This window comes from Nematostella vectensis, chromosome 3 (assembly GCF_932526225.1).
Source record: "Nematostella vectensis chromosome 3, jaNemVect1.1, whole genome shotgun sequence".
Classification (NCBI taxonomy): Eukaryota; Metazoa; Cnidaria; class Anthozoa; order Actiniaria; family Edwardsiidae; genus Nematostella; species Nematostella vectensis.
In genome coordinates this window covers 20,052,457-20,065,573 of record NC_064036.1, presented here as the reverse complement: position 1 = coordinate 20,065,573, position 13,117 = coordinate 20,052,457, and the positions used below count along the sequence as shown (strand labels likewise).

The 13,117-nt window shown below is 40.0% G+C and overlaps 1 protein-coding gene and 1 long non-coding RNA gene across 4 annotated transcripts; both read left to right on the top strand.

Annotated features, from left to right (window-relative positions):
• Positions 1-985: 985 nt before the first annotated feature.
• On the top strand, positions 986-12,499 carry LOC116613108 (galaxin-2). Of its 3 annotated transcripts, XM_032373730.2 has the most exons (5): positions 987-1,330; positions 5,554-5,683; positions 7,220-7,487; positions 8,063-8,133; positions 11,166-11,304. In XM_032373730.2, the coding sequence occupies exons 1-4, from the start codon at positions 1,228-1,230 to the stop codon at positions 8,087-8,089; spliced, it is 528 nt and encodes a 175-aa protein (XP_032229621.1). In that variant the 5' UTR covers positions 987-1,227; the 3' UTR covers positions 8,090-8,133; positions 11,166-11,304. The 3 variants fall into 3 exon arrangements, with proteins under 3 accessions (XP_032229619.1, XP_032229621.1, XP_032229620.1); XM_032373728.2 differs by lacking the exon at positions 8,063-8,133 and having other exon boundaries at positions 986-1,330; positions 11,166-12,499; XM_032373729.2 differs by lacking the exon at positions 11,166-11,304 and having other exon boundaries at positions 8,063-9,438.
• LOC125561296 lies at positions 1,339-5,448 on the top strand. Its single transcript, XR_007307326.1, has 2 exons — positions 1,339-4,188; positions 4,342-5,448. It is a non-coding gene; the product is annotated as an uncharacterized LOC125561296 (long non-coding RNA).
• Positions 12,500-13,117: the final 618 nt, after the last annotated feature.

Genomic DNA, 13,117 nt, shown 5'->3' with positions numbered 1-13,117 from the left:
TGTATTTAAAATGTTATTAATATGGTGCTTTTTTTAAACATATATCGATAATAATAAAGATAATTATTATAAAAAGACTTTTATAGTCATTTTAAAGATATATTGATGTGCACGGCATATCTCCAGCCAGTTATATATTTTTGTTTGTTCTGAGCCGGGTGGGGGGGGGGGGGGGGGGTTCGGACGAACCCCCCCCCCCCCCCCCCCCCTGGCTACGGGCCTGTAGATTGTTTATCTTGTGCTTAACTTTAATGAAAAAAAAATTTACAATTGATATTAAAAGAAAAAGATACCAATTGAAAATGATATACTGGGGAACAGGGGCTAACGGTAACGATCTGGTTTGTATTCATAGTGATCTTGTTTGTATTCACAGTGATCTGGTTTGTATTCACAGTGACTGTGTAAACCACCTGCTTAATACGGAGAGAACTAGAGAGAAACTCCGTCTGCCACAGGGGTCCCGAAGCCTCCGCACGGACAAATCTCCACAGGTTGCCTGACGTTCTAGGTGGTTGTCTGAGGCAGATAAATAAACCGCAGTGTTACTATGATAGCTAAACAAGATACGGAATCATATGGACCAAATGAAGTTACCATAACGAACCTTGAACTTTTGATGACTTCACAAGATTCTATCGTTATCATGTTGGCAGTCTCAACCGATGACATGAGAAAGCAACGACGAAATTCGCACGGTACCATAAAGGCCATCAGTTAATACCAACTATTATAAATACCATGTTTATTTTACTAGTATCATTGCAATTATAACACAATTACGTATCTTGATATAATTCGGTAACACTCGAATAAATCGAATTCAGTGCTTAAGCCGTGCGCAAAAGGTCACACGTCCGCAACCAAAGCCATTAATAGCCACTTCCAAAAAGAGCGCGCCGACTGTCTCTGAACTCTCCCTAAGCCAACCAGCTCGCGTCAATCAAAACGTCTAAGCAAGGGATGAGGCATTAGCCGTAAAAGCGCGCATACATGCGATGAGGACAGATGCAAGTTGTTGCGTGCGCCTCACGCGGCGAGTTGTTATCTCTATTCGCCGCATGTCATCAGTCGGATTACGAGTCCCTAATGGTCGCATCCGTAACATGATAACCCTTCGACGCGGGGATAAGGCAACGCGCACTAAATAAAAACACTACTTCAGACACAGACGAAGCTCGGAACGCGCTAATTAGCCAAACGTGCCGCGCTCCGGTACCGAGGAGGATGTGGGCTTACAGTCCGAGCAAAGTATTCATACTCAGCGGTTTCTTTCTGTTCTGTGCGCTGACGACCGAGGTACAGAGCCGTGGGGATAGAAAAAACAGAGGTGGGTCAAACCTTGCGCGGGAAGCACAGGGTGCATCATCAGATTGGCTGATATCAGGAGATTACCTCGCAGACAATATCGATAGAAAATTATCATCCATTCATCCTTCTTGGTGATTTCGTAGCAAAGCATAGCAAAGATTATGCCGTCTATGTATATACAAAGGTGACCTTAACTAGAAGAGAACGCGTATGCTGGGTATACAATACTATCAGAAAACAGATAATTAACGTCGGGTGTTGATACGAGTTCGAGTCCACTATCCCAGCTGTCAATACATGGCCAGAAGTCCTTTGCGATAGAGCCGATAGCCGCTGTTTTTGGCTCTTTTAGACAGTCTATAGTCCTCTGCAGTTTGGCATTAATTGGCCGTCTCGTGTCTCTAGTGTTTTAAAGCGTTGAGTAGTAGCAATAAGAGCTTGTCGTCACTTGGACCTGTTTTGCGCCAAAATAATAACCTCTTTGTGAAGACTCATAAGGAGTAGACCTCAAGGTTGCTATAGGCTTGAGTGCCTCCGACCAACACTTCACTTTGTGCGCGGAGGAATAGCATTTGTGTATGACTAAAAAGTGCATCCGAAAGGGTAAAAAAGAGAACTTAATTTTGGCCGGGACAAGATAGCCAGGATTTGCTAAGAGGAATATGCTGGAATTAATATTATGTGTAAAGTGCTACGATGGATTACAAGTTATGGGGCTTATAGCTATTAAGAACAGGAAAGGGGAAGGTTTATAAGTTATGGGATTTATAGCTACTAAGAACATGAAACAGGGATTTGGGATTTAGATAAAGCCTGGGAGACGGAGATGGGGATGTGCAACATCGAGTCCCGAGTGTTAGCGGCATGCAATCTATTTCTAACCAATTCCCCGTTTCCACTTCATCCTATGTGGATCTTGTTTTTTTTTTTTTCGAAGAGTCCGTTGTTTGTTCCCGGAAACATTTGTATATACTGTACACGTTTCTCACTTTCCCGACTTTGCCAGCGATTATTCATTAGTTTTAGGCTTTCAGAGTTGGGTGAAATGAATCAAATCTAATGGTTCAAATCTGACACTTTAAAACTCACATAACTCACGCAGGAAAAGAGTCCATTCTATGCTTGCACCGGACGTTGTGCCGTTGATCACTGTTCGGATAGTGACGGAGTTGTTCCCTGTTGCATCCTGCCTTCCCTCGCCAAATTAGAGGCGGCACATTTTGTATTTCTCGACTGGAATATTTTGTATTTTGTACTAAAATGTACTTAGAGCCTCCGGCTGACGTTTGGGCTAATTGAAACCTTACAAATTTCTAACACATTTATTATGATAATAATAAACGTTTTGATTATTTAGGCAACGAAATTATTCATGGGCGCGGTGCATCGCGGGCTAGGATATCCAGACCATCTTCAAATGCATTGTCTCCAAGACGGGGAGAAATATCGCACGAGAATTCCACGAACGGCCAGTAATAACAACTCGTGTATGCACCAAGCATCTAGAACATTCTTAAAAAGCAACAGCTTTACTTCCATTGCCCTTTGCCACCAGAATCGATTTTAGATATGAGGAATCGTGTTCCTAATATTTCCGGCTGTACAGACTCATCAGCAGTTCATGATCTCGGTGTCACCAAGACTCTGCTTAATAAGTCAGTCCACGTGAAGGGCTTAGCGCAGTTACCCTTACAGTGTTACAAATTGCACAAAGTTAAAGCAAAACCACAAAATAATCTACTCGATGATTTTACGATCTTTGATGTAGAAGGATCATTTCCATTTCTGGCCCTTTTAGAGCATCGGGGCGACGATGATGATGGAGGGATAACGGAGGATTTTAGTAATTAACACATTCGTTTCAAATATAAGACTCGAATGATGCAGACCGTTATAAGACTACACTTATCACGCATATCTAAGACTCAAATGATAAAGACCATGATAATAAGACTACACTTATCACGCCTATCTAAGAATCGAATGATGAAGACCCTTATAAAACTACACTTATCACGCCTATTTAAGACCCAAATTATACTTAGTTCTTTGGCGAACACATTATTCCTTTTCCAGAGTTGAATGGAAACAAAAAGAAAGTTGTGGCTGACAAGAGCTCTTTCAGATTTCGCCGGAGCATGTAGGGTCTTGTACAGCAGCAACATTTAGACATTTTTTTCAGGGTCTTGTATGTGGTCTATGTGGAGGGTTGGTTACTCGACGCGTGTTCGCAGAGCACCATCCCGAGATGGGGGCATTTCATTGTACGAAACACCACACATTGATAACCTCAGGCTCTAAGTCATATGTTGGTTTAAAGGGGCTATATCATATACTGGTTTAAAGAGGCTAAATTCATATGCTGGTTTAATTGGGCTAAAGGGGTTGTATCACATGTTGGTTTAAAGGGATTATGTCACATGTTGGTTTGAAGGGATTATGTCACATGTTGGTTTAAAGGGGATTATGTCACATGTTGGTTTAAAGGGATTATGTCACATGTTGGTTTAAAATGGCTTATGTCATATGCTGGTTTAAAGGTATTATGTCACATGTTGGTTTAAAGGGATTATATCACATATTGGTTTAAAGGGATTATGTCACATGTTGGTTTAAAGGGATTATGTCACATGTTGGTTAAGGGATTATGTCACATGTTGGTTTAAAGGGATTATGTCACATGTTGGTTTAAAGCGATTATGTCATATGCTGGTTTTAAAGGGATTATGTCACATGTTGGTTTAAAGGGATTATGTCACATGTTGGTTTAAAGGGATTATATCACATGTTGGTTTAAAGGGATTATGTCACATGTTGGTTTAAGGGGATTATGTCACATGTTGGTTTAAAGGGATTATGTCACATGTTGGTTTAAAGGTATTATGTCACATGTTGGTTTTAAGGGATTATGTCACATGTTGGTTTAAAGGGATTATATCACATGTTGGTTTAAAGGGATTATGGGACATGTTGGTTAAGGGATTATATCACGTTGGTTTAAAGGGGCTTATGTCACATGTTGGTTTAAAGGGATTATGTCACATGTTGGTTTAAAGGGATTATGTCACATGTTGGTTTAAAGTGATTATGTCACATGCTGGTTTAAAGGGATTATGTCACATGTTGGTTTAAAGTGATTATGTCACATGCTGGTTTAAAGGGATTATGTCACATGTTGGTTTAAAGGGATTATGTCACATGTTGGTTTAAAGGGATTATGTCACATGTTGGTTTAAAGGGCTTATGTCATATGCTGGTTTAAAGGGATTATGTCACATGTTGGTTAAGGGATTATATCACATGTTGGTTTAAAGGGCTTATGTCATATGCTGGTTTAAAGGGATTATGTCACATGTTGGTTAAGGGGATTATGTCACATGTTGGTTTAAAGAGATTATGTCACATGTTGGTTTAAAGGGATTATGTCACATGTTGGTTTAAAGGGATTATGTCACATGCTGGTTTAAAGGGATTATGTCACATGTTGGTTTAAAGGGATTATGTCACATGTTGGTTAAGGGATTATATCACATGTTGGTTTAAAGGGCTTATGTCACATGTTGGTTAAGGGATTATATCACATGTTGGTTTAAAGGGCTTATGTCATATGCTGGTTTAAAGGGATTATGTCACATGTTGGTTTAAGGGGATTATGTCACATGTTGGTTTAAAGAGATTATGTCACATGTTGGTTTAAAGGGATTATGTCACATGTTGGTTTAAAGGGATTATGTCACATGTTGGTTTAAAGGGATTATGTCACATGCTGGTTTAAAGGGATTATGTCACATGTTGGTTTAAAGGGCTTATGTCATATGCTGGTTTAAAGGGATTATGTCACATGTTGGTTTAAAGGGATTATGTCACATGTTGGTTTGGAAGGATTTGTGATATGCCATGTGTTGCAGGCACAAAAACAAAAGCGCTTGAAAAAACAGGACCCTCGATAGTCAGAATCGAATTTTCCTTTAGCACAAGTGTTATTCTATGATCGCCTAAGGGGTCTGCCTAATTTGCCTTCCTTTGCCCTCGACTCGACGTCTACTCTTCTGTACTTCAGTATTTCACCTTCAAGAAATGTGATTAGCCTCCAAAATGTCTTTTATTTAGCCTGATTACGAATTATTTGCCCCAAAATGACCGTGTAACATAGGTAGTGTGAGAAAAAAAAATAATACAAACACCCGTGGCCCTTATCTTGAACTCTTTGTGGTCTAACTGAGACTGGCATATTTTTATCAGATATAATAAGGGCTGATAGACAGAGGAGGTCGCTCTGCGACAACGACTTCTATGACTCCAACTTTTACATCTGCTGTGACGGCTACATCTCTTGGAAACCCAGCAACGACGCGCAGTGCTGCAGACACAGGTAGACTGATAAGAGTAGCACTCCTTGGGCTAGTAAGTAAGCCCCCCCCCTAAAGATTGTGGGAGACATATATTATGTTCAACCCCTATCCATAGTGATTCCAAAAATATATGTTTACGTTTCAAAAAATTATGGGTGTGGCCGTACGGCGAAGTTATTGTTTCCGGGTAAAAACTAAAGAGTACCAACGTCAGACGTTTTCGAAAAAAAAAAGGGTTTTTAGAAAAATGAAACCTAGCATTACCTTCGTTTCTATTTAGATGACTGAGTAACTGGTACAGATAAGAACCTGGTAATGCCTTTTTGTACCACATATACCCATATCCCTATTTTAGAAATTGATTATCACAGCTTTAGATTTCGAAAAAAAAAACCGCTTCACTTGTTCCATTCACATCTTTTTCAATCCGTTTTCCTTAATGAAGTTAAAATCTAAAACACAAATGACCGATCACGTGAGTGTATCCTCGTGGCCGTTCCGCCTTGGATGCCTTGACATTTGAGCCAAGATTTGAGTTGTGATCATACTGCAGTGGCAATGAAAGGTCAGCGAACTAGCATAATACCTTGAAGACCACTTATCTCTCAATCTGGTAATACATTTGTGATACAGCCAAAGCCAAAAGCCCCCACCCTTCTATGGGTAGAGCGGTAGGCCTTATCACCTAAGTTTTTTGGAATCCCCATGGAAAGGGCTTTCACATATTATATGGGGGGGGGGGGGGAACTCTTTGGCACAAGAACGACTTGTATATTATTAATTATATATTACTTATATAATTACACAAGTAAGAGCTACACAGGAAGACGGATAATTAGAGATAGTTATATAGGCAGACCAACAATCTGGGTAGTTACACAGGTAGACCAATTATCAAGGGGTAGTTACACAGTTAGACCGACTATCAGGGAGGATAACAAAGCTACACCGACTATCAGGGTAATAACAGACCAGGAGTGGAGAATCATGTTCACTGCAAAACTGGGCAAGAAAGGTGGAATACAAACTAGGAGGCGCAACATAAAGGCCACACCGACAGGATATTAACAATGAAAGGAAAACAGCAAAACGTAAAAAATATCGATGCCAAAGTAGTGCGATAGTACCATAGGCCCCTAAAAAAACACTTTATTTTACTAGGCTGACATTACAAGCCCACCTCTAACAACAGTATCCCGTCATGCTTTTTAGAGCGTACAACCATAATACCTATCTCTGCTGACTAGGCTGACATTACAAGCTCGCCTTTAATAAGATTATCCCGTCATGCCTTTTAGAGCGTACAACCCTAATACCTATCTCTGCTGACTAGGCTGACATTACAAGCTCGCCTTTAATAAGATTATCCCGTCATGCCTTTTAGAGCGTACAACCCTAATACCTATCTCTGCTAACTAGGCTGACATTACAAGCTCGCCTTTAATAAGATTATCCCGTCATGCCTTTTAGAGCGTACAACCCTAATACCTATCTCTGCTGTCTAGGCTGACATTACAAGCTCACCTCTAACAAGAATATCCCGTCATGCCTTTTAGAGCGTACAACCCTAATACCTATCTCTGCTGTGGAGGGTATGTATCTTGGATGGGTAACACGAACACAGCCTGCTGCGGCCAGCGGTCATACAACCCTCGTGATTATGACTGCTGCGGTGGAAACCTGATTAGGAGGGATGGCGACTCCGCTACTGGCTGCTGCAGAGGCACTGCCTACGACCCGAGGTACTTCACCTGTTGTCAGGGACACTTGACCTGGAGATCGGATTCCGGGTCATGCTGCGGAGGACGGTTCTACGATACACAGGTATACCGAAAATAGGGCTCGCATGGGAACATGGGTAGCATTTGGGTCCGACGATACACAGACAGAAAATGACCATCAATTTTTCCTGCCTGCAACTTGCAGAAAAGTAAATAAAACATTTTGCAGATCGCAAAGGCAATGAACGCTTGCAACTGGTTCGCAATTTGCGATGTGCCTGCATATGAATTATAATTTACAGTGGTCACCTATTTCCCCGATAGAAATGAAGCGCTTTGATTGGCTAAGTTCCTGAAATGTTTTTCCAGGTTGCATTGCGAGTTGCAGAAACATGACAACACAGGGCAGCAACTCACAACGCAACAAAAATTGCTGTGCAAGTAGCAGGGAAAATTGTGTCGTGTAACGTGGCCTTTTAATCGATACAAATTACGGTGTTTTCATTCCCAAGAAGGAAGTATGGTAATGCTTTGTTCTTCCTGGGCTTCCAATTCGTCCATTTTCTAGGAGATGGGTAGGGGAATGCACACAAAACTTTCCAGCCTAAAAACAAGTTTAAGCCCTCTAATACCTTTCCCTGCATCGGCTTCTAAAAGAATTTCTTTCTTACGCGCCAGGATGATACTGCCAGGAAAGGGTTTTGACATACCACTGCGACACGGGTTGGTAAAACTTCTGATAATGAACGGTATGATGTCAGTGCAACATTTTGCCAAATATTTTGCAATACTTAGTATGGGCGATGTATCTCCGCAAACTGGCAAGTGCTTTCTGTCTTATTAAAGGATCCTGAGCAACATTTTGGGATTCCTGTGGTTTTCTGTGTTTTCATCGGATGGCGGCCATTTTCGATGCCATCGAAAATGGCCGCCAATGAAACATTCCAATGGCGTCTATATAACGCTCCAAATGACTCCCATCTTACGTTAAAGTACTAAAAATTCATTTGGGACACTCCTCATTACTTCATCTGTTCTTGGCAATGCTTTTTGTCAGTTTTTTTTTATGATAATTTATTTTGAGCGAAGAAACATTCAAGATGAAGTTCACTTCTCCAAAAAATATCACCAAACATCGAGCAACAAACCTCCATGAAATCACGAGAAGGGGTATAATGGAATATCGCCGACATGGAAGGGCAATATGACTGTCAGTTTCCCAAGGAAAACACATAAGATTAGCGAAGAAATCGATGACAACTGTTAGGATCGAGTGATCGCAAGCGTCGTGGAGGTAAAAAAGTTGTAATCTTCTCCCTCTTACGTAAAATAAGGAGGAAACGCTCGAACACTACGCTGAACTGTGTGCCGTGTGCTGTGTTACAAAGAATAGAATGAAAGCATAACCAATGCATTATATTCCCCAAACAAACATGATAATTATTTAAATCAAGCTGATATCTAATTGATAACAATAAAGTGTTGGGGAACAAAGATTGTCTTATTAGTTGTTTTATTTTTTGCTAGATAGATAAAGTATTTTACCCGTAATGGTATAGTATCCTAACTGACCTAACTCTATTGTCCAATACATCCTGTTACTATGTCTGCTGTTGGGTATCAATTTTATTTTTATTTGTATAAAAGAAAATCTGTGAGCGTAGATCTATGCTCAGAGAAGCAGCAGTCTTTGTTACTTTGTGTAAATCAAGCCCCCCCAAATGTTGTTTTGTCTCAAAGCCCTCAAAGGCTGTCCCTTGAAAAAAGTTTTATTTGTAACCTCTGTCAACTCCTGTTTTGGTTTTCCATTTTTTCTCAAAAGCCTAAAACATCACACTGCAAAATGACCTGATGCCCCTTTTTGTCCTCTGAGCTGGAGTAAGTTTTAGTGATTTTAATGCGGATCAAATTTAGTGTTTTGTTACGCCCCTTACTTAGGTTTATTTGTAATACAGCAAGCAAAGGGGAGATATGAAAGCAGGTAGGTAAAAAATAGGCAGAAACCCTACCAATAACCTAACAATACTCAGTTTGTAACATTGTTTTGTTTGAAATAACATGAAAGAAAAATAGCTTGGCAGACATGTTTCCCCAAAAACTACACAAGGTATTGATAAAATTTTAACTCTTGGTTGGGTAATAGGTAAATTTTCCTGGCTTGGCCTGAGCAAGGATTTTTCTTATCTTGGTTTAGAATAAGCTAACCATGGCCAAGTGTTTTTTTTTTTCAAATACAGCACCCAAGCTTGTACTGTCATAAAGAAAACACATGTAGCCAGATATTTATGATTGACCATCTAAAAGCAAATACTTTCATTTGATTTTTGTATTACAATAAAGCAAAAACTCCATGTAATAATGAAGTTTGTAAACTTGGATAATAAAAAAGATACGCTTATTCAGTATATTTATTGTCATTAGAGTACTTCATCTGAGTGAATATCATATCTAATTATCATATCTGAGTGAAGATCATATATTTATTTGGACATTATATGGGAAAGGGTAAATGTACTTATTCAGTACACATTTGTAAGCATAAGATAACTACATCTGAGTGAATATTATATTGTATTCATTTGGACTTTATATGGAAAAGGCTAAAATCTGGCAGTCTGCCAGATCTGGCAGACCTTTATTGTAGTTTTCTACACATAGCAGTTGGGCAGGTGGGTCCGACAGCAGTGTAGAAATGTTAGCTCTCTTACGCCATCAGTTCCCCAGGATTAGGCAGGAAACTACTTTAAATCACCTTTACTCCACAAAAAATGTCCATCAAATTACAACCTCCTTTGGCACAACCGAGATCAGCTTTAGATTTCCAGTAGGTCCGTTGGAAGGACCATTGGATGACATTGTGGACTTATTGTTGAATATTAAAATAATCATACATTAGTATATTTTCATATCATCGCAAATTGAAGAAAGATCTTCTATCCCAGCTGTCTGTAGGGGGGCTGAACAATATGTTATTGGCTTGAGGCGATAGCATCCGCGCGTTGGAGTTCCAATAAATACAATGCAACAAATTCAAGATGGCTGGTTTTGGAGAGACAACACAGTAAAATTCGCTTGAATATAAAACAGGCTCTGGTAGGTTTCCTCTGGTATAATCCACTGGGCCTCTAAAGACTCACAAGTTATGGATGTTTTTGTTGCGTCGTTTTCAAGAAAAAGCTCAGTTTTTTGTTCGATACCAGCGTCGTTCTCCGGCTGACATAAACGGTTGAAGAAATAGCTGAATTTTCGAACTTATCCCAAATGTGTGATTTAAACATCCAAAGAAAAATCGAATAGAAGAAGGACTTCTGCTTTTCCATAGTGCAGAATACGATTCTAACTTGACGATATCGACGAGTATCGCGATGTGAACCTCATCGCTTGAATGCTACAAGGTCAGCATAGTACTTTATGGAACCTGAAGATAATGTGTCCCAATAATAGAACACATAATATTTTGGTTTCATTAAGTACCAAGCCAAAGTTGATTCCCCATATGTAAACAAAGCTCGAGGCGCGCGGTGCACTAAGTTGCTTAGGATCCTTTAAAAAAAGTTTCAATTTACCTCAACATTGACACGTTCCATCAGTAACGTATTCATCTTCATATCTTGTAACGATTAACCTTCTTTAGTCTGCCCTGTAGAAGTCTCGAATACCAGTTTTTGGTGTATCATCTTCATATATATAGATTTCCCTAAAAATAGTAAAGTCTATGAGATTATATTTTCCTGTTATGGTTGACAGTGCTGTCCAGCTGACCCAATTTTTGTTATGTTAGATGTACATCTGTTGTCGTGGTCGAATAATCCCTCGCCGCTCTGAGCATGATAGGTGTTGCGGCGAGCGAGCGTACAACACGCAACATTTCGTGTGTTGCGGCCACACCCTTAACTGGCGTCCAAGTTACCGTGACTTGGAGTGCTGCGACCAGTCCGTCTACATCAGGAGGTACTACCAGTGCTGCAGTGGAGCAGTGCGATGGCGGACATCCAGCTGTACATGAGCTTATCAACTCGTAAATAACCTCAGGGTTTAGCAGTAAATAACCTCAGGGTTTAGCAGTAAATAACCTCAGGGTTTAGCAGTAAATAACCTCAGGGTTTAGCAGTAAATAACCTCAGGGTTTAGCAGTAAATAACCTCAGGGTTTAGCAGTAAATAACCTCAGGGTTTAGCAGTAAATAGTCTTTTTTCACCCCTGCCATGCAATGCGCTTGAGCTCAAGAAAAAAAGGCGAAAGTTCAGTGCCAAAAAATCGCTTCTCAAGCAATTCAAAAACTGGAAACTGTGTATTTCTCCTGGGGTCGTATGACTGGAGATCCGGTTTTGTTAGAAAACCGCTGTAAAAGGAGGATGTGTCCGCACTTGAAGCATCTAAAACTTTTCCATAAAAGACAGCATAGTACGCCTTGAAGAGACCCTGAACCAAATTTTGTCTTTATTTTTCGAATAAACCCTTCTCTTAGTGACAGGGAAAAGTTATTATTGGATTCATTGTTTTAACATTGTAACCATCTTTAATTACGGAGTCTTGTATAGCGAAGAAATAGGAAGTGTGTACAATTTTTCACGTCAGCCAATGAAATTAAGTCACCACAACAAAATCGATAGCTATACTTTAATCAGGGGCTCTTTAAATACTACACTGAATGAACTGCCTTAATCAAAAATTCAATTTAGTCTATCCCTAAAATTCTTGATAAAGCCAGCCTTTTTCATTTCTTTTCTAAAGCGCATTGCATAACATAGGTTAGAACGATACTCTATATACATACAATATGTTTGTTCGGACACTTTTAGCGCTAACCCTCCAAGAATAATACATTAATTCAACGTTAAGTTAATACGTTAAGTTAACACTTTTTGGATGGTTGCCGAGGATTGATATACTAAAGGCTTTCTTTAGTAAAAATCATGACACGCTCTTTAGATAGTTAAAACTAAGCATACTTAATGTTTTAAGGTGGTGTCTTTTGATCTGTGTAACCAGATGATGTATCTTGGGGCCCAGAACATTTACGTCCTGTTTCCCTGCCCTTTCCAAGATTTATGTAACGCAGGGCAATGCAAACAGCGTATACAGAATTAAACGCTTTCCCAGGCTGACACAAAATGTTTCTTAGTATATCATTAACTTGCCGTTGGAAAGGACACCAGAAAAGTCCCGGATGTTAAATATGTTAATGCGACAATCGTATGGTCGAACTGCATACTCAAGTTCTTTTTCTCAGCAATAGCTAAATAGAAACATTCGACGGCCTTGCCACATGTGTTTACTACTCACGGGATGTGTTGACGCCGCATTGTCACCAGTTTACTTCCGGAGGTACGACGGAAACCTAAACCGTTAAGAGACAAAAGAATGTACGCGCTATTTAACAGATCATCCCCTTCCACATCTAAGAAACCTCAAATAGACACACTGCTTTCACAATTTTGAAATATTTTTTCGCATTTTCCGTTTCAAAACTATCGGATATTGTTAATCGACAGGAAGTACACTGGTGACAATGTGGCTTTAACTTTACGTTCGCTGCGTGTCCGGGCAGTCGTTTTCATACTTTAATTATGATATGCGACCGTACTTATATACGAAAACTCTGACGATAATAATTTTTTTAGCGGAGCCGGCGCGGGTACCCTGTGGTGTCACAATCCATCTATCCATCCAGCCAGCCATAAGTCAATCATGCAACTCCCATTCCCCCACTCGGTCTAACGCTTTTACGCC